Source organism: Chiloscyllium plagiosum, chromosome 4 (genome assembly GCF_004010195.1).
Source record: "Chiloscyllium plagiosum isolate BGI_BamShark_2017 chromosome 4, ASM401019v2, whole genome shotgun sequence".
NCBI classification, from domain to species: domain Eukaryota; kingdom Metazoa; phylum Chordata; class Chondrichthyes; order Orectolobiformes; family Hemiscylliidae; genus Chiloscyllium; species Chiloscyllium plagiosum.
Genome location: NC_057713.1, coordinates 105592785 through 105614813, shown reverse-complemented (window position 1 = coordinate 105614813; position 22029 = coordinate 105592785). Strand labels below are relative to the sequence as shown.

Sequence of the window (22029 nt, the reverse complement as noted above, 5' to 3'; positions counted from 1 at the left end):
TAGATAGGATAGTGAAGAAGGCGTTTGGTATGCTTTCATTTATTGGTCAGAGTATTGAGTACAGGAGTTAGGAGGTCATGTTGCATCTGTACAGGACATTGGTTAGGCCACTGTTGCAATATTGTGTGCAATTCTGGTCTCCTTCCGATCGGAAAGATGTTGTGAAACCTGAAAGGGTCCAGAAAAGATTTACAAGGATATTGCCAGGGTTGGAGGATTTGAGCTACAAGGAGAGGCTGAACAGGCTGTGGCTGTTTTCCCTGGAGCGTCGGAGGCTGAGGGGTGACCTTATAGAGGTTTACAAAATCATGAGGGGCATGGATAGGATAAACAGACAAAGTCTTTTCCCTGGGGTCGGGGAGTCCAGAACTAGAGAGCATAGGTTAAGAGTGAGAGGGGAAAGACATAAAAGAGACCTAAGGGGCAACTTTTTCACACCGAGAGTAGTACGTCTATGGAATGAGCTGCCAGAGAAAGTGGTGGAGGCTGGTACAATTGCAACATTTTAAAGGCATTCTGATGTGAATATGAATAGGATGGTTTTGGAGGGATATGGGCTGGGTGCTGACAGGTGGGACTAGATTGGGTTGGGATATCTGGTCGGCATGGACTGAAGGGTTTGTTTCCATGCTGTACATCTCTCTGATTCTAATATATGCTGAAAGGACTTCAAGTCCAGATGTCATTGGATATTTAACACTTGGCTCAGAACTGAAATTGATTTGTTTTCCAAAAACAATTGTGTTAATCTTGTGCTCCTTGTGCAACCCGAGTTATTGGGCAATCGGATGACACATAATTGGAAGATCTTGTCCAATGCAAAAATATTTCCATTTATTCAGAATTCCATTGTAATATTTATTTCCTTCCTTCACACTGACTGACAAATGCTACAATAAACTTTACTGCCTGACTGTCTTGCACCTCGAACCAGGTGTGCAGACTTTTTGCCATCCAACGGTGGTTAGCTGTTTGTAAAAGGCTACTCAGCTGCAGTTTGTACTTTTAAAGTATTGTTTCTCATAATGATTATAACACCGGAAAAGGAGGCCATTTGACTCAACAGGTCAATGTTGCCTCTCTGTAAAGCAAATGGTGTCGCAGTCACAGTCTCATCCCTGCAGCACTGGAAGTTGAATTTAAGTGCTGGTCCAATTTTGTTTTGAGATTATTCCTTCTTTCCAATTCCTCCACCCTCATAGGCAAAGAGTTTGATGTCAATACAATTTATTGTGTAAAAGACAGACCTTCTACATATCCATCCTGTGACATTCGTCCAAATCCTTAAGTCTGTGTTCCCTTGTTTTTAGACCACCATTACATTATAACGGGAACAGCTTTTCTTTGTTTAAGTTATTCAATCTTATACACCTCTAACAAATCTCCCTCCATCACCTTTGCTCCAACAAGAGTCCTAAATTCTCTAACTTAACCTTGCAGCACAATTCCCTTGTAAAAGCAGCCATTCTGGTAATTTTTGTGCCTCCTCAAGGATCTTCCGGGATCTTTCTAAAGTGCAGTGACCAGAATGGAAGCAAGACTTGGTTAATCCAAGCCTTATGAAGATAAAGTACAACTTCTATTTAAGAAATCCCAGATTCTATATGTTTCACTAACTATTCTTTTAATATGTCCTGCCAAGTTCAATGATCGATGCACATGATCTACTTATTTTTGGACTTCTCATAGAATGTCAGTTTGAAAGATATAGGAAAATACATATTTTAAAGGTCTACAGGTTCAGATGTGTTTTTTAATGAAAACCAGCTGCTAACATTTTGAGCATATTAAACAAATATTGTGTATACGAGGCTCTTAGAGTCCTTTTGATGTTCAGCCTGACATGCCTCCAAATTTTGAGTGTTTGGGTTTTCTGCTGATTCAGAGTCATGGAGATATACAGCACAGAAACAGACCCTTCAGTCCAACTTGTCCATGCCGACCAGATATCCTAAATAAATCTAGTCCCACTTGGCTCATACCCCTCTTAAACTTTCCAATCATATACCCATCCAGGTGCCTTTTAAATGCTGTAATTGTACCAGCCTCCACCACTTCCTCTGGCAGCTCATTCCATACATGCACCACCCTCTGCGTTAAAACAAAGTTGCCCCCGATCCCTTTTCAATCTTTCACCTTTCATATTACTTAAACAGATGCCATCTAGTTTTCGACTCCCTGACCTCAAGGAAAAGACTTTTATCTATTTATCCTATCCATACCGTCATGATTTTATAAACCCTATTTAAGGTCACCCCTCAGCCTCCGACATTCTAGGGAAAATTCCCCCTGCCTCTTCTGCGTCTGCCCAGAGCTCAAACCCTGCAACCCTGGCAACATTCTTGTTAATCTTTTCTGAAGCCTTTCAAGTTTCACAACATCCTTCCAATACCAGGGAAACCCTATCCACATTTTAGGCATAAAAGAATTAACGAGCAAATGCTTTTCATAAGGCCATATAAATAATGTTAAATCCTATCCCTAAACTATTTATTACCACCCTTAAATAGTTAATTAGGTTTCTTGGTCACGTTCTAACCAAAAACAAATCCATCCTGATTATTGCTGATCAGCCCATTTTTAATTAATCTGTTCAATTCTGTTCTGAATAACAAATTATCATAACTTTCTCACAAAGGACCTTAGAATAAAGGGCTGAAATTTTTCTCTTCATCTTTCATAAATTGCCATTGTCACTTAATTATTTTCAAATCCAAGGACAAATCTCTCATTCAAGAGGATTTTGGAACATCATGATTGAAGTATCTACAACTTCCCACCTCCTTTAACACCCTTGTATGGAAACCACCATGTCCTGAAGATTTGTCCATCTTTAGTCTTATTAGTTTTTCCATTACTTTTTCAAACTTGCATTGAATTTAGTAAGTTCTTTTTAATTTTCATGTCCCCAGCCCCTTACCAGCAGCTTCTGTTCTGAAAACCAAATAAAAGCAATGATTAACAAGTCTGCCATTTCCTGATTTTTTTTTTAAGTACATGTCCGCCTGTAAGGGACATACATTGGCTGTAGTCACCCTCTTGACTTGCGTGAAAACTCTTTAATGTTGGCATTCATATTCCTTCCAAGATTTTTGTAATTTCCTTTCTATAGTTCTCAGTATTTATTCCTTATATTTGTGTTCCTTTGGTGTTCTGCACATCTTTTCCAATCCAGTGGATCCTTTTGATATTTAATTTCAAAGAAGCCCTTTCATTTAGCTGTATTCGAGTGACTGAACTTGGTAATGGCTAAAGCAGTCCCATAAAGAAAAGAGTTTGAGTGCAGAGCCTGTTAAGTCAGCCCTTATTCGGTAAGCAAGGATGTGGGCAAGAAGGATTGTGAGGCTAAACAGGAAAGTTCAAAATTGTATCGTTTCAAAAACAGACTGTCCACTCCTGCCTGTCTGCCAGTGTTAACTGGGCAGAGTACGATCTGATGAAGAATGTTTCTTCCTCAACTCTGCAGTTTTAAAGAAGAGGAGTCATTGGACTTGAAACTGTAACTCTGCTTCTCTCTTGGAGATGCCAACAAACCTGGGAAGTTTCGCCAACAGTTTGTGTTTTTATTGCAGATCACCAACATCTGCAGCATTTTGCTTTTTTTTCATTATCCATTGAATTGCTTTGGATAGTTGGCTCAATTGACCTGTAATTATGTATTTGTAAAATTTATTTTTAAAGAATCAGCTGCCGTATTATGACAATGTCATAGGGTTGGGCAGAAAGGTAGTAGGATTTCCACAGCTCGTGTAATATGTGCATGTTTCCCCAGCACCAAAAGTATGTCTCGTGGATCTACTGTGACATCAAGTTCAATTAGTCCCTGCACTATCTTTGTAGTGCTGATCCATGAGCCATGTATTTTTAAACTTTTTTCTGATGCTTGTTAACTACTTTGTTAAAATCCACTTAAATGTTGTTTATTGCATTCTCTTTTCAAATTTCCCTGGTCCTCATTTTAAAACAAAACGTATTTTGAGTATTCAGGCATTATGGGAAGTTGGTTCAGTACATGAGAGAAAAGAAGGGTGATTTGCCATAAGTTAGATAATAGGGGAGGAAGTAGCTTGTGAGGAATACAACGTTGGCTAGTAATATTAGAAATAATAGTAAAAGTTTCTTTCAGTACATAAGAAACAAACGACAGGCAAAAGTAGACATTGGGCCACTTCAAACTGATGCAGGAAGCCTAGTGATAGGAGATAGGGAAATAGCAGGAGAACTTAACAAGTACTTTGCGTCAGTTTTCACAGTGGAAGACATGAGTAATATCCCAAAAATTAAAGGGTGTCGCGGAGCTGAGTTGAGTATGGTTGCCATTACGAAAGAGAGAGTGCTAGAAAAGTTAAAAAGTCTTAAAATTGATAAATCTCCTGGCCCCGATGAGATACACCCTAGAATTCTGAGAGAGGTGGCTGAGGAAATAGCAGAGGCATTGGTTGAGATCTTTCAAGAGTCACTGGAGTCAGGAAAGGTCCCGGATGATTGGAAGATGGCTGTTGTAACCCCCTTGTTCAAGAAAGGATCAAGGCAAAAGATGGAAAATTATAGGCCAATCAGCTTAACCTCGGTTGTTGGTAAAATTCTAGAATCCATCATTAAGGATGAGGTTTCTAAATTCTTGGAAGAGCAGAGTCTGATTAGAACAAGTCAACATGGATTTAGTAAAGGGAGGTCATGCCTGACAAACCTGTTGGAATTTTTTGAAGAGGTAACAAGTAGGTTAGACCAGGGAAACCAGTGGATGTGGTCTGTCTAGACTTTCAAAAGGCCTTTGATAAGGCTGCTGAGCAAGGTGAGGGCCCATGGTGTTCGAGGTGAGCTGCTCGGATGGATTGAGGATTGGCTGTCTAACAGAAGGCAGAGAGTTGGGATAAAAGGTTCTTTTTCAGAATGGCAGCCGGTGACGAGCGGTGTCTCGCAGGGTTCGGTGCTGGGGCCACACCTGTTCGCATTATCTATTAATGATTTGGATGAGGGAACCGGGGGCATTCTAGCGAAGTTTGCCGATGATACGAAGTTAGGTGGACAGGCAGGTAGTACTGAGGAAGTGGGGAGGCTACAGAAGGATCTAGACAGGTTGGGAGAGTGGTCCAGGAAATGGCTGATGGAATTTAACGTGAGCAAGTGCGAGGTCTTGCACTTTGGCAAAAAGAATAAAAGCATAGACTACTTTCTAAATGGTGAGAAAATTAAGGCCGAATGGCCTTACTTCCACTCCTATGTCTTATGGTCTTATGGACCAGTTGGCTGAATTCCCTGTTGTTGTGCTGCAAGTTCTGCCCTGTTTAACAGAGACATGATAATGGGTAAAAGCAAAGTACTGCGGATGCTGGAATGTGAAACCAAAAGAGAAAATGCTGGAAAATCTCAGCAGGTCTGGCAGCATCTGTAAGGAGAGACTGATCCTTTGTCAAAGCTAAAAAATGGGAGAAATAGGGAGGTATTTATACGAGGCTGAGAGAAGGTGAGTCATGGCTCCAGAAGCAAAGGTAGCAATAAAGAGGTGATAATGATAGTGCATAGAGAGATTATAGGGAGATTAGGGGCTGTGAATGACCAAGGCTGAAGCCAGTGCTATGTGACAAAATATGTGGGGGATGGGTGAAGCAGAGGCAAAATGGAAAACGGGGGAGAAGGGTAGCAAAGGGGGAAGAGGAGAGGAAAAGGGTGATGAGAGAGTGGCGATCGAGAGAAAGAGAGACAATCAAGAAAAAAGAGGTACAGACAGTGAAAAAAAATTTTTAAAAGGATAAATAAAATAAATGAAATAAAATTACTGAGCAGAATGAAAACAGAGGGGTCGAGATGGGATAATCATCTGAAGTTGTTGAATTCAATGTTGAGACCGGCAGGCTGTAACGTGCCTCGTCGGAAGATGAGATGCTGTTCCTCCAGTTTGCATTGAGCTTCACTGGAACATTGCAGCAGGCCAAGGACAGACATGTGGGTATGGGAGCAGGATTGTGTGTTGAAGTAGCTAGCCACGGGAAGGTCCAGGACCTGATTGCGTACAGACCGAAGGTGCTCAGCAAAGCGATCACCCAGTCGGCGTTTTGTCTGTCCGATATAGAGGAGACCACATTGGGAGCAACGAATGCAATAGACCAAATTGAAAGAAGTACAAGTGAAAAGCTGCTTAATCTGAAATGAGTGTTTGGGGCCTTGGATGGTGAGCATGGAAGGGGTAAAGGGGCAGGTTTTGCATCTTCTGCGATTGCATGGGAAGGTGCCGTGTGTGATGGGAGAGGTGTTAGGTCTGATGGAGGAGTGGACGAGGTTGTCCCGGAGGGAGGGAGCGATCTCTGCAGAATGCAGATAGGGGGAGGGAATGGAAAATGTGTTTAGTGGTGGCGTTGTGTTGGAGTTGGTGAAAATGGCGGAGGATTACTCTTTGTATGTGAAGACTGGTGGGGTGAAAAGTGAGAACAAGAGGGACCCTATCCTTGTTCTGGGAGGGAAGAGAGGGGGTGAGGGTCGTGGCGCGGGAGATGGACCGCACGCTGTTGAGAGCCCTATCAACAACTGTAGGTGGGAAGCCACGGTTGGAGAAGAAGGAGCACATATTAAGAGCACCACTTTGGAAAGTGGCCTCATCGGAACAAATGCGGCGGAGACGAAGGAGCTGAGAGAAAGGTATAGAGTCCTTACAGAACGTAGGGTGAGAAGGGCTGTAGTCCAGATAGCTGTGGGAGTCAGTGCGCTTGTAATGGATATTAGTGGATAGACTATTGCCAGAAATGGAGACAGAAAGGTCAAGGAAAGGAAGGCAAATGTCGGAGATGGACCAGGTGAAGGTGATGGAGGGATGGAAACTGGAAGCGAAGTTTATGAATTTTTCCAGGTCAGGATGAGAGCATGCAGCCACACCGAAACAGTCATCGAATGATAATGAATGCCTATTCATACTGTTTATTTTCTTCAGGATCTACACACTGCCGAAAAAACAAAACTAATCACTCAGCTCCGAGATGCAAAGAACTTAATTGAACAGTTGGAACAAGATAAGGTGAGCAGTACTGTAGATAAGGTGAGTGGCATATCTCAAACTGCAGGAAAACAGAAACAGCTAAATTTTGAATGTTATGCTTTGCTACAGAACTGACCCAGTCTGTGGTTTGTCAGCATAGTAAAGTGAAATAGTCAATTTACTTCTGTGAAGTGCATTGGTCCCTGCTAGCACACAATATTACACTATTTCTATTACGGTTTCATTGATGTTTATGGATAACTTTCTTAAATAAAGATTAGAAACAGAGTGCAAGTTCCATTGCATAGAGGTTTATTTTCCTTCGATAAATTTCAAGTGTGCTTTTTTCTTAAACATACTATTACACTTGCTGGAAATCTGGAAACAAATTTGAAAATTGTTAATGCTCAACCATTCATGCAGCACCTGTAGAAAAAGTCAGTTTTCTTTTAACTCCTTAGAACTCTTTCTCTGAACTTCTGTTTCCTCTGATCTGCATTGCTCCTATCCTTTATTCCATGTGTGGTAACTTCTCTCATGAGTCTTACATGGAAATGTATTGAATGTCCTATAAAAGTCAGTGTCCAGCGTATCAATCCTATTGATCTACGTTCTCTTGCCCCTTTTAAAAAATCTCCAGCAAGTTTGTTAAATATAATTTCCCCTTTAGAAACCCTTGAAAAATCTCTAATTAACTCACCTTTTTCCCTGTAACTCATAATCATACCTTAAATAATTATTTCTCGAAATTTCCTCAGTGTTGAAGTTAAACTAGCTAGCCCTGTAATTGCCAAGCTAATCCTTATTCATGTACAGGTCCCCTGGCACCTTTCCTGAGTTTAGGGTAGTCTGAAAGATTAAAGCCAGTAATTTCAACTCTCACTCTCTTCATTCAGCCCTGATATCCTCACAACTTTACGCTATTCTATTTAACAGTTTCTCTTCATCAATTTTGAATTCTTCTAGTCACAGCGTTTCCTCTTTGTCGCCATGGTCAAGTTAGCATCTATCTCCTTGACAGATAGGTGCAAAGTATTAACTTAACACCTCACTTGTATCTCTTGCCTCCGGTGTAAATCCCCTTTTTAGTCCCTCAGGTGCCCTACTAATCCTTTTAACATTTTCTTAGTGTTTATGTGCCTATAGAAGATTTTGAAATTACCCTTTTATGTTGGTTGCCATTTTTTTCTCATAATCCCTCTTTGCTTATCTTATGTGTAGGTTCACCTCCCCTCTGAGCAATCCATCCTTTATGCTACCACAGTCCCAGTGTACATTCTGTCAGTCAAAGTTTCCCTTAATAATGACTGTATGATCGCTTGTTATCAATATGTAGCGTCACAGTATCATATTTCCAAATGGCAATCTATGTCTGTAGTTCCCTCATCTTATTTACTATACTTCATTATATTGACCCAACTTTAACTTTATCATGATGTTTCTTAGTTAAACTTAGTTAAAACCAAGTATGGGTTTTTCTTGAAAAATAAAATGGTTTTCTAACTTAGAACAATTTAAAGACAATCCATAATAGCATCTCCTTACAAACCAGTGTCTCAAAAGTTGTCTTTGATGCAGCTGTTGTTTTCAATTTCCTTTCAAACTCAACACAATCAGTTGCAAGCATATGAACAATGTGTCTCTCTGGCTCTCAGTCAAACATTAAGCTTTTCGATATGTCCCAAGGCAGATAGAAGTAATGTTGGTGAGGCATTGCTCATCTTTGAGAAGCCACTTGGAAAGCAGTAGACTTGAGAGATCTTCCAACATTTAGGTACATAAGTTAATCTAAGACTTAGGTCTTTAATGAACAGTTCACAGATGCCAAAGGTAATGTGAATGCCTTGCAATAAGGCTTTGCCTGCAGTCATGTTCTAGACTTAAGGATATCTTGTGTATATGACCACATGATCATTCAGGAATGTACATTTTTATGAAAGCAAAGAGTCGTTTACCATGTAATGAGCAAGAGAGTGCACACACATTCAGGGATGGGTGATGACTGAAATTTATTAACAAACATATACACCCTGTGTCCAAAGTCAAAACAAAAGAGACCTTAGTCCTCCCAGTGTGAATATATTGACAGCCATTTTTCTTACTTATTGAACATATAAGGTTGGTTTGAAGAGCGCATGCTATTCAGATGTCATTCTTGTGAGTGAATTCCAGGCTCCACTTCAGTCATTTTTGCCCCCCCACTGATCCTTCATCTCCCATTTTTTGTCACTGTTAACTCTTTCAGGTTTTCCGTGTTACCATTGGGCAGTTTAGTTGGCAGTTAATATCCTCAGTTTTCCCTTCAGCCCTTGGCTTTACCACATTGCTGTGCCATGTTAGCTATCCATTGTCCATCCATTGAAGGTGATGTAAAACCTCCTCCACCCTCCTGCAGTATCTAAACTCATCCGGTGTTGTATCAGATCCTGTACTCACGTTTAGAGTGGCCATTTTGTAATTATTACCACAGTGTCCCATTCCCAGACTTGAGTTTTTCACTTTGCACAACAAAGTATGGATTGTCCCCTGATGAGCACCCTTGATATTCACTGCTCAAATTCCGCAGCCTGACTTGACACAAGTTCTGACTGATGATGGCCCAGAATCTAGATTAATGTCTCCACATTTCCATAAATGACTGAACCCACACAAATATTTTGTCAAACCCTCAAGATGTTTAAGAATTATTTAGATGAGCACTTGAATCACCATAGCATACAAGGCTATAAGTCAAGTGGTGAAAAATAGGTTTAAAATAGATGGATAGTCGATGTCTGAAGGACATGATAGGCTGAAGGACCTCTTGCCATGCCGTTAAAATCCATGACTCTCAATATTCTGAGAGACCAAGAGGTGAGATGAATAGTATCGATTTGTTCTGTTTGAGAGGTCTAGGATAGAATCTTTGTGTCAGTATTAGAACCCGATAACGTTTGAGTGAAATTTCTCAATATCTTACAATCAACTTGTTGGGCGATGTTGTGATGCATCTTGAGAGCAAATGGGACTTGAACCTGGGCTTTGTGGTCCAGAGAGAGTGATATTAGAACTGTACCACAACCTCGGCAGCATTTCTGTACAAGAGGCTAGGAGAAGTTTGAAAATCTCTTCTATGAATGGTATTGGTAGATAAATTGTTAATTTTAAACTTGACAATGATGGGTGTTTGTTCGCAAATATATTGAAGAATTGTGGCAAGGGTAGGTTAATGGAATTGACTAGTTACAATCTCATTGAATATTAGAATATGGTTGAAGACCTAGTATTTTGTTCATGTTTTTATGTTTCAGTTCTCCCCTGTGCATACAGTCACTTAAAACTGATAATTGAGGACATGAAGCTTATCTGGAGATGTTGACCCTGCAGAAGAAACATCTTTGCTGCTTCTTCATTTCTGAAGATGCCAGTCATGAATTCTTTAGACCTTTTGCTCCTTATCTACATGCTGCCCTCGTAATACAATTAACAGAAATGGGAACAGCTCTCATACTGACGTAGGTGACATAGCCTGTCTGAACTCCTCCATGACCCCTGTGTTTTCAGTACTGCCTGCACAAAACCTCTGCTGTGATTACCAATTTGTTCCAACAAAGTATTTAGGTATAAAAAAAAGAATGCCACCATCTTTGACACTTCCAACAAGGTTAGTGTCTTTGTCACTGCTTCCATTCCCTTCCCTGGCCATAGTCTCAGCCTGAACCAGACTGTTGGCACTTCGGTGTCCTATTTGACCTAATAGGGCTTCTTAAATTCTTTCCATCACTGAATTTCTTTTTTGCCACCTTTGTACTTGGTGAATCTCTAGCATTACGTGAGTGCTGCAGCCAGACACCTCATGTGCCTTGTCTCTTGCTGACTGAACTATTCTTAACTCAACCTCCTCTGGGGAGGTGCCGGGCCAACGGTAATTTCACAGAAATATTTAATCCAGAATCCCAGGCTCAAATTCTGGGGAAAACCAAAGAACTGTGGTTGTTGTAAGTCAGAACTAAAGAAGGGTCACTGGACCTGAAATGTTAACAGTGCTTTCTCTGTGCAGATGCTGCCAGAACTGCTGAGTTTTTCGTGCAGTTTCTGTTTGTGTTTCAAATGTTCTGGGGACATGGGTTTGGTTTCCACCTTGGCAGATTGTGAAATTGGTAAAAATCTGGAATAAAAAGCTATTACAGAGCGGTTATAACCACAATTGACCTTTGTTAAAAAAAAAAGAGTTGGTGAATGCCCTTTACTGAAGGAAATCAGCCATCTTTACCTGGTCTGGTCTGCTACTGACTTTGTCCCACTACTGTGTGGTTTGTTCTTAACTGCTCTCTGGACAGCTAGGATTGGGCAGTAAATGCTGGTGTACCCAATGATGCCAACAACCATGACCAAATATGTTTGCAAAGTCTTTTTATCCAGCTGCCCATCATTATCCCTGGATAAACCTTAACACATCTAAGCTCTGTTTATTCAATTCTGCGTGAAATCCTGCACTTCATATTCTTTGGGTTTCAGTGAGCTTTTCAGAGAGCTAATCAGTAATTATAATAGAATTTAAATGGATTAACTTTTATGAAAGATTTGTAATTTTGTATTGCAGATCTTTTCTCATTGAAAAATGTTAAATTCCTTCACAGAATTAATTTTTGAAGGCATTTTTCAATAATTATGAAATTAGTACCAAGTGCATTAGTTAAAAACCCAGTTGCACCTCACTTTATCAAGGTGCTTAAAGAATGTCTGTTTAACAGTGGGAATTCTCATCCGTTTCACTGATTTCTGTCAATTCCAATCTGAAGTAATTTTGCATGTTAAATTTATTATACTAGTCACACACAGACTACTGGTGTGTTTTTGAATTACAGTTGGTTTTGGTTCTGAGTTTTATAAGTTCTTATTTGTCAGTACGTTCCTCTTCAGTGAGCTGCTGATAGAATTAAGTTCTTCTCAACTGATTTTCCCCCTTGTCAATTCCCTCAATTTGAAAGAAAGTTTTAAAAAAAAGCAGAAGATTTCAAGGCTAAGAAGAAACTTGGTGATGCAGTTAATTGCCTTGTAAAAGACAATTCAGAGGACTAATAAATGGCTTGGTATGACAAAATAGACAAAAGTAATTGAAACAGGTGGAGGTATGTGAGAAGTCTAAACATGAGCATAGATCATTTGATCCGAAAGGCCTATTTTATAACCAAAAATTTAAAATGTTGATAAATTACAGGGTATGGTGATCGCAGAGACAAAACGACAGATGCATGAAACATTGGAGATGAAGGAAGAAGAAATCTCTCAACTTCGTGCCAAAATTCAGCAGTTCAGTGGACAACGTGAAGCGCTGCTTGAACAGAAAGAGAAGTCTGACAAAGCTGGTAAGCAGTTCCTGCTGTGTTCTATTTTAGTTTACTTAATTTGTCTTTGCTTTCTTTAGTCAATAGATATCGAAAGTCAGTCACAATCAATAAAGTATAAGTATATAAATCCCGATTTAGCTGCGAGTCAAAGATAGCAAGTCTAATTCAGGCCGATATTTTATTGACTAGTTAATCAAGTGTGCTTTGAACATGAAGTAGCATTGGTGACAGTTTGAGCTTAGATTGTTTCTATCCACCAGCTCATGTTACACTGATACTTCTTAGACTGGCCCGTATTTGTATGTTTTAATTGCTCTGCAATTCTTAACTTAAATAATCTAATCGCCAGTAGTAGGCAGAAGGAACATTTTCACCATTGATCATAGTGTTTCTTCAACTTAATACTGAATGTCTCCCTATTCAGTCATTTAAGTATTAATTTGATGCAAATGGTTCATGCTTGCAAGCACAATCTCGCCATATCCATTAACTTTGCTTGGTTGTCACTAATTCTTTGGCATTTCTCTGCTGGTTGTGATTTGCCAATGATAGTTCGAAAAGATGTGGACTGAATATTTTTTAATGATCATCCAGACCATCGACAGTATGTGCAGTAGCTAATTGTCAATGCATCAAGCTTCATAAATAAGCGCTTAGCTTCTTTTTGCCAAGATAGTGACATGAAACAGTCACGTGCACTATTCTTTGTACTATACTTGAATCTTGCCCAGTGTCAAAAGATTGAATTTGTTTGAATTAGATTATTAACCTATATTCTATAAATGAGCATTATCACTGTGGGTTGGGTGCAAGTTAGGTACTATGTGTACTTGAAGATCAAGTTTGTCCAGTATTGCATGTTAAATGTCAAGATAATTCATAATCTGTACATTAGTGCTGTTCTTCTGCAACAAATGATGAAGTGGTGCTAAATTTTCTGAAACAATGCAAATACATTTTTACTTATGTTATTTCTTTGTACATGTTATTAATGATGAACACTATAATTTATTTTGCTTCATCAACATTCAGGGGTGACCAGAGACCAGAAACTGAATTGAATCATTCATAACATGTGAAGCTACAAGGGCAGGTTAGATGCTAGGAGTTCTGCAATGAGTAATTCACCTGCTGACTCATCAACGCCTATCCATTATCTAATTTCCACTTGCCTTATATGGGTACAGCTCCAACAACATCCTGGGCATAGTAACCCAGTTGATGATGCCCAGCCACCATTGAAATATTCACGGTCTCAACCATTGATAAAAATCACAACACCAGTCTGTCGTCCAACAGGTTTATTTGTAAGTACAAGCTTTTGGAGCGGTGCTCCTTCGTAAGGTAGCCAGTCCAACATCGGCAATTCCACATCATGTCCGCCATTGATACACAACCACGTTAGTGTGTCCTGTACAGGAGCTCAGAAAGCCCGCTTTGGCAGACCTTCCAAACTGACGACCTCCATCACGTCTATGGACATGGTTAGCAGATGCATGAGAACACAACCAATGAAGGAGCCACCATCCTAACTTGGAATTTGTTGCTGTTTGCTCTCTATTTTAATGTCAAAAACTGAGAATTATTTTCCTGACAGCACTGTTGTTTACCTTCACATCATGAACTACAATGGTTCAAGAAAGTGGCTCACTACCAATTGCTCATGGGCAAATGTGGATGGGCAGTTAATTATTGCCAACAAAGTTTGCAAACAAAAAAACAATGCTTTGAATTTTTGTTTTTATTTCTCTGTGAGGTGTAATCACTGGCTAGGCTTTTTGGTACACAGCATTTGTTGTCAATCCCTAATTGCTGTTGAGAAGATGGTGATGAATTGCTGCCTTGTGCTTGTGCAGTCCACGGGTACATGCGCACCCACAGTGCTGTTAGGAAGGAATTTCCAGGATTCTGAATTCACAACACTGAAAGGATGTTGATATCATTGAGTCAGGGTAGTGGTGTACTTGAAGGGCCACTTGCAAGTTGTAGTGTTCCTATTCATCTGCTGCCCTTACCTTCCTAAGTGTTGGAGGCTGAGTTTTTGGAAGGTCCTGTTGAAAAGAGTGTTAGTGAGTAACTGCAGAGCAATCTTACAGACAGTACATGTTGCTACCAAAATGCAGCATAGTGGATAAGATGCCAGTCAAACAGGTTATTTCACGATGGATAGTGTAAAGCTTTTTGAACATTGTTGAAACTGCATCCATCCATACAGGTGAAAAGTATTCCATCACACCTGGCATATATTTTACATAGTGGATAGGCACTGGATGGGAGATGAAGTAGCTAAGTTGTTATGGAGTCTTGGGGGTCCTACTCTTGTAGCAATACTATTGATACAATTGGTCCAGTTCAGTTTCTGGTTATTGATAATCCCCAGGATGCTGATTATAGGGAGATAAAAGATGGCAATGCTAGTTAAGCTTAGAGGCACGAATGAGATTTGTTTCTTTTTTGAAATAGTCATTACCTGGCACCTCACTGGCAAATAATAATCACTCCACAGATCAGCTCAAGCCTGAATCTTGTCTAGGTGTTACTGCACCCTGAATCTGAGGAGTCATGAATGGCACTAAACCTGATGCAATCATCAGCAAACATCCCCACTTCTGTTGTTCATGATGGAGGGAAGTCATTGACAGATGAAATGAAGATGTTGGACCTTGGACATTATATAGAAGATGAAGGATGCTTTGGGGTTGCAGTGATAGTGACCCTACCTCTGGACTAGGGGACCCAGGTTCAAATATACCATGCTGAAGAGATGTGTAATAACATCTCTGAGCAGGTTGATGTCTTGAAGCAGCTACCTGTCTTGAAGCTGAATAACGAGCAGTCAACACCTGCTTCCTCTCTGCTCACTATTACTCCAACCCGCATAGAGCTTCCATTTTTTTTTAATTGATTTTATATTTGTTTGAGTTCCCGGATGTCTCATTGGTTGAACATTGCCTTTCTGTCAAGGGCAGTCACACTGATCTTATCTCTGAAGTTCAGCTCCTTTATTGATTTTTAGACTAGTGGAGTCATGAGGTCATGAGCAGAATTGGCCTTGTAGAACCCAAATTGAGTGTCGGAGTAGGTTATTCCTTTGTAATTGCCACATGATAATACTATCAGCCAGCCACTCCCACCACCGTGCTGATGATAGAGAGTGGATAGATCAGAGGTAATTGGCCACTGGTCGGATTTACCCTGCTTTTTATATTTAGGATATACATGAGCAAATTTTCCCATTGTCAGGGCGATGCTATTGTTCTGACTGTAGTGTGACAACTTAGCTGTGTTCATTGCTCCCTCTGAACCACAGGCCTTAAGTCCTGCTACTGGAATGCTGTCAGAGCCATAACCTTTGCATTATTCATTGCCTTCAGCCATTTCTTAATTATATGGAGAGAATCAAATTGTTTGAAGACTGGAATCTGTGGTGTTGGGGATGTCTCTAGCAGGCAGAGACAGAAATTTCACTTGGCACTTCTGATTGAAGATGGATGCAATATTTCAGCTTTGCCTTTTCCACTGATATGCTGGGTTTACCAATGTTAATTTATGGGAATATTTGTGGAGACAATGATTCCTGTTACCTATTTATTTGTCCACCACTTTTCATGACCGGATGTAGCAGGACTACAGAGATTAGGTTTGATCCATTGTCTCTGGGACCACATAGAACATAGAACAATACAGCACAGAACAGGCCCTTCGGCCCACGATGTTGTGCCGAACATTTGTCCTACCTTAAGCACCCATCCATGTACCTATCCAATTGCCGCTTAAAGGTCACCAAAGATTCTGACTCTACCACTCCCACAGGCAGTACATTCCATGCCCCCACCACTCTCTGGGTAAAGAACCCACCCCTGACATCTCCCCTATACCTTCCACCCTTCACCTTAAATTTATGTCCCCTTGTAACACTCTGTTGTACCCGGGGAAAAAGTTTCTGACTGTCTACTCTATCTATTCCTCTGATCATCTTATAAACCTCTATCAAGTCACCCCTCATCCTTCGCCGTTCCAATGAGAAAAGACCTAGCACTCTCAACCTATCCCCATACGATCTATTCTCCATTCCAGGCAACATCCTGTTAAATCTTCTCTGTACCCTCTCCAAAGCTTCCACATCTTTCCTAAAGTGAGGCGTTCTGAACTGCACACAGTACTCCAAATGTGGTCTAACCAAAGTCCTGTACAGTTGCAACATCACTTCACGACTCTTGAATTCAATCCCTCTGCTAATGAACGCTAATACACCATAGGCCTTCTTACAAGCAAAGTCCTCTGCGTTATATGTCGCTTCTGCTGTTTGGCATTCAAGTAGTCTTATGTTGTTATTTCACTTGGTTGACCCTTCATTTTTAGGTATGTATCATTCTGCTTCTGCTACACACTCTTGCACTCTTCATTGAGCCATGTATGACATGCTGGCACTGGTAGAAGAATCCAGACTCATCAGCTAAGGGGGGAGGGAGTGTTTTAAGTAGTATTCAAAAAGATATTTCCTTGTATGACCTGATGCCATAAAACTCCATTGGGTTTGGAGCCAATGTTGAAAACTCTCAAAGCAACTGTTTCCTAATTATGTACAGAAGAACCTCAATTATCTGAACAAGACAGGCGGGGAGTATTTTGTTCGTTAAACTGATTGTTCGGATAACTCATCTGGGTTCCTGTGGTGGTGGCAGGAGTAGGGTTCTCATGGCGGCCCTGTTCCTGCTACCGCCGCCAGCCCGGGCTGCCTCCTCTGTGTGCTTTTACTTAAATTTAATAAAATTTTTGCAGGACCTTGAGACCTTGTTCGGATAATCTGAAATTCGGATAATTGATGTTCGGATAGCCGAGGTTGCTCTGTACCACTGTTGTGCCACTGATGGCTATGTCCTGCTGGTGCGTCAGGACCTAGGAATTTTGTTGAGCTGTCTGGGGTACTGTCTGAGAGGTATAATTCCATGTCAATGATTATGTCAAGTTGTTGCCTCGATAATCATGTAAGAGTTCTCCAAGTTTTCTCACAGCCCCAGATCATCTAAGAATTTTGCAGGGCTGTGGTAAGAATAATGATAGGGATATCGGAGACCTTTTTTTTTACAAGTCAATTGGATTGCAACTTCTATTGTTCACAGTTAAGTGCAAAAACAATTGCTGTCAGGTTTACCTTGCTTATTTTGCATCATCATTACACTGTAAGCTCATTGAGCAATTTGGCCTTGAAATGCATTGCAGATGTCAGATTAGGAAATGTGTTGCTGGAGAAGCGCAGCAGGTCAGGTAGCATCTAGGGAACAGGAGAATCGACGTTTCGGGCATTAGCCCTTCTTCAGGAATGATTCCTGAAGAAGGGCTAATGCCCGAAACGTCGATTCTCCTGTTCCCTAGATGCTGCCTGACCTGCTGCGCTTCTCCAGCAACACATTTCCATCTCTGATCTCCAGCATCTGCAGACCTCATTTTCTCTTCAAAGATGTCAGATTTGGGCAAATGGGGAGTTTTAATGACATTTTGTATTGTAATTACTGCTACTGGCACTTAAGAAGTATTCCAAATGTCATGCCTCATTCTTTCAAGTCATAATATTTTTGTGAAATTTTTCATTGTCACTGATGCAGCATAGTGGCTCACTGGCTCGTACTGCGGTCTCACAGCACCAGTGGACCAGATTCGATTCCAGCCTTGAGCGGCTCTGTGTGGAATTTGAATGTTCTCCCCGTCTGTGTGAGTTTCCACTGGGTGTTGCAGTTTCCTCCCACAGTCCAGGTTAGGTGGATAGGTCATGCTAAATTGCACATAGTGTCCAGGGATGTGCAAGCTAGGTGGATTAGCCATGGGAAATACAGGGTGGGTATGGGTGGGATTCTCTTTGGAGGGTTGGTGTGGACTGAATAGGCCAAATGGCTTGCATCCTCTCTGAAGGGATTTTTTGTCTCTCTCTCTCTTTCTCTTAGCCCATGTTTCTTTCCCCCTCCAGATTTTGCTTTTTGTACATGTTTTGTGTTAAATATTCCAACTGAAATTTCCTTGTCCAGACTTGGTAAAGAGCTTCCAATTTTATTATTTGAAGAGATGGTCCTATTCCAGAATAGTCCTTATTGTCACTTGCACTCGAATAAGTGCACTGAAAAGTTTGTAATGTTGCCTCTCAGCACCATCTTAGGTACAGATAGTTCAAGTGTTGTCACAGAAATAGTAAAATAGTAAAAGAAAAACTAGTATGGGAATATAGAGCTTAAGAAAGTCCAGAATGAGAATAAAAAGTATTTTTAAAGTAGTCAAGTTATAGTCCTCTTTCATTGAGGTGGTGCTCACTGGGCTTCAGAGCATGAGGCTTTGCTGCATCCATGCACTGGCCTCTGGCCTAGGCACGCCTCCGGGACCTGTCCCCCAGCCAACATGGGCTTGGGCTGCTTCTGCTGTTGCTCCAGCCATGACTCAGCTTCCAACTCGGCCCGCACTCACTCGGCTGCTGCTCCTGCTCCAGATGCGACTCACTTTTGGGACTTGGCCCGTGCTCTCACTATATTGCCAACTTTAAGTACATTTAAGTCGTCATTGGACAAGCATATGGACGTACATGGAATAGTGTAGGTTAGATGGGCTTCAGATTGGTATGACAGGTCGGCGCAACATCGAGGGCCGAAGGGCCTGTCCTGCGCTGTTATGTTCTATGTATTCCTGCTCCAGCCGTGACTAGGCCCACGCATGCTGTGCTGCATTCCAGACATATAATACAAGCCCAGCAACTCCCACAGCTACCTTGACTCCACCTCCTCCCACCCTACCTTCTGTAAAAACGTCATCCCTTATTCCAAATTCCTCCACCTCTGCTGCATCTATTCCCAGGATGACCAGTTCCACCTGAGAATGTCCCAGATGGCCGCCTCCTTCCATGATTGCAACTTCCCTTCCCACATGGTTGACTATGCCCTCCAGCACATCTCCTCCATTTCACGCACCACCACTCTTAAACCCCACCCGTCCCAACGCAGTAAGGCCAGAATCCTCTTGGCCCTCACCTTCTACCACACCAACCTCCGCATACATCACATCATCCTCTGCCACTTCCGCCACCTCCAAACGGACCCCACCCTCACCCTATCAGCGTTCCAGAGAGACCATTCCCTCCGCGACTCCCTTGTCAGGTCCACACCCCCCATCAACCTAATCCCCGCTCCTGGCACCTTTCCCTGCCACCGCAGGAAGTGCAAAACCTGCGCCCACACTTCTGCCCAAGGCCCGAAGGGATCCTTCCACATCCGTCAGAAATTTACCTGTACATCTAACAATGTCATCTCCTCTACATCAGGGAGACAGGATGCCTTCTTGCGGACCGTTTCAGCAAACATCTCTGCCTGGTTATCAATTGAAATGACTCTCTTGAAATTCTGTCCCAGCCTCAACCTTCAGACTGCAGCCTGAGACCATCCCCCTCACTGTGGACAACACCCTCATCCTTCATGTCATCTGCAAACCTAATAATGATACCTTCTGCTTTCACTTTCTCGCTTCCCAAGCAACACCCCCTCCCTTTATCTCTCAGCCCTGGCCCACAAACCTCATTCCTAATGAAGGGCTCCTGCCCGAAACGTCGAATCTCCTCCTCGGATGCTGCCTGACCTGCTGTGCTTTCCCAGCAACATGCTGTCAATTCTGATCTCCAGCATCTACAGTCCTCACTTCCTCCTGCCATTCCGGGGTCTGGCCACGAATCATCTCACGGGCTGGTCTTGGACTCAGTTCTCTACTCTCTCCAGGTAGGGTACTTTAAGAAGTTTAATGTTGGGTGCAGGGGGGAGAAAAAACTGCAGCAAGGGGAAAAAATGAAAGTAAAAGTTGCTGGCGAGCAGAGGAGCTCCGGCTGGAGCGTCTTACTCTGCCACCATCTCAACCAAAAGTCGTACAGAGTCGTACGACATGGAAACAGACCGTTCGGTCCAACTCGTCCATGCTAACCAAACGTTTCAAACTAAACTCGGCCCATTTTCCTGAATTTTGCTCATATTCCTCTATACCCTTCCTATTTATATACCTGTCCACATGTCTTTTAAATGTTGTAACTGTACCTGCATCTACCACTTCCTCAGGCAGTTCATTTCACATGTCAATCACCCTCTTTGTGAAAAAGTTGCTCCTCAGGTCCTTTTTAAATCTTCCTCCTTTCACCCGAAAAATATGTCCTCTAATTTTGAATTCCCCTCCAGTCAGGAAAACACCGTTGCTATTCACCTTATTTATACTCACGATGGTTTTATAAACCTCTATAAGATCGCCCCTCAATCTCCAGTGAAAAATGTTCCAGTTATCTAGCGCCTCTTTATGGCTTAAACTCTGCAGTTCTGGAAACATCCTGGTAAATCTTTTCTGCACCCCCTCCAATTTAAATATCCTTCCTTTAGTAGTGCGACCAGAACTACACACAGTACAACAAAAGTGGCCTCATCAACATCCTGTGGAACCACCATATCCTGTTCTCAATGGTCTGATTGTGCACCTGGAAACTTAAGCTCACTGCATGTTATGAAGGATCTTAATTTTTGACATCAGCCATCAGCATCTTAGGGCTCAATCCATGGCCACCAGCCAGACATATGACCACAGATATTGGCATTTGACATGTTCCCACTATTAAGGACTGTCACAGCACATCCCTAATCCACTTAGAGGATGCATCAGCACTTCATGACTGCAACACTGGGCACAACAGTAACTATAAATGCACTGCTACTGCTGCATGGACATCTTGTGCTCCAGAATAAGCAACCGGCTCACAAACTGGTCTAAGCTGCACCTCCAGCACCTTCTCTTAGTGTTCGTTTACTCAGTCAAACTCAATGCTTTTGGCATTCCTTCCTTTCCATTTTACATCTTGCCCTCGGCCAAAGATTCTGCTTGCTCTGTTCACAATTGTCCCAGATACCCTACAGAGTGTCTCTGTTGTTTTTGACTTGGGAATACAGTAAATTGCTGCACAAAATGGTAATGGTGATGTAGTGGTAATGTTCGTGGAAGTTCTGAGTTAATTACTGTCTTAAATCAACAGGCAAGCTAATTCATTTCATAAAACCAGCACAGAGAGGTTAGCAATCAATAAACCTGACAGATGACCTCGTGTTGAACTGGAAACCAAAAATCTTAAAGGTGCACCATATGAATTGGTCCCTGAAAAATCCTCTGTCCTGACACTGGGGAGTTATGCCAAAGTTGTGATAGTTGTCCCATATTTTAACCAAGGATCCGCCTTCTATAATCCTAACACCAATTTGTACTTTACGGCCAATGCTAACCTGCAGGATATACTCGCCATAAGTAGTACTTTTGGTAAACCATTGGCAGTGACTGGCCTTGGGAGTCCACACCATTGACTCCAGTAAGTCAACTGACACCATGTCAACATGGGCAAGGATATGTCCTGCTAATTATTGTTTATCACCTTACCTCAGATGACTAACCTTGACTAACTACAAAAGTAATGGAAGCTTTGATTGATACTTCTGTCAGGCAACTCTTAAACAGCAGTAAGGTGCTTACTGTTCAATTTGAGTTCCATCAGGGTCACATGGCTCTTGAACTCAGGACAGCTTTGGTCTAAAAATGGACCAAAGATATAATCAGAGTGACCACCTAGACATTAAGGCATCATTTGACCAAGTGTGGCATCAAGTAGAAGTGACAGAATTGAAGTCTGGAATCCTTCCGGGGCTGGAGTCATACTCAGCACAAAAGATGGTTGTGGTT

The 22029-nt window shown here is 41.7% G+C and overlaps 1 protein-coding gene across 1 annotated transcript in view; it reads left to right on the top strand.

The window, feature by feature from the left end:
* LOC122549511 (golgin subfamily A member 4-like) overlaps positions 1 to 22029 on the top strand; it is a 188897-nt gene that overhangs the window by 74985 nt on the left and 91883 nt on the right. Inside the window, 2 exon segments of the mRNA XM_043689370.1 lie at positions 6926 to 7009; positions 12171 to 12318. Of these exon segments, the coding sequence (XP_043545305.1) occupies positions 6926 to 7009; positions 12171 to 12318 (232 nt within the window).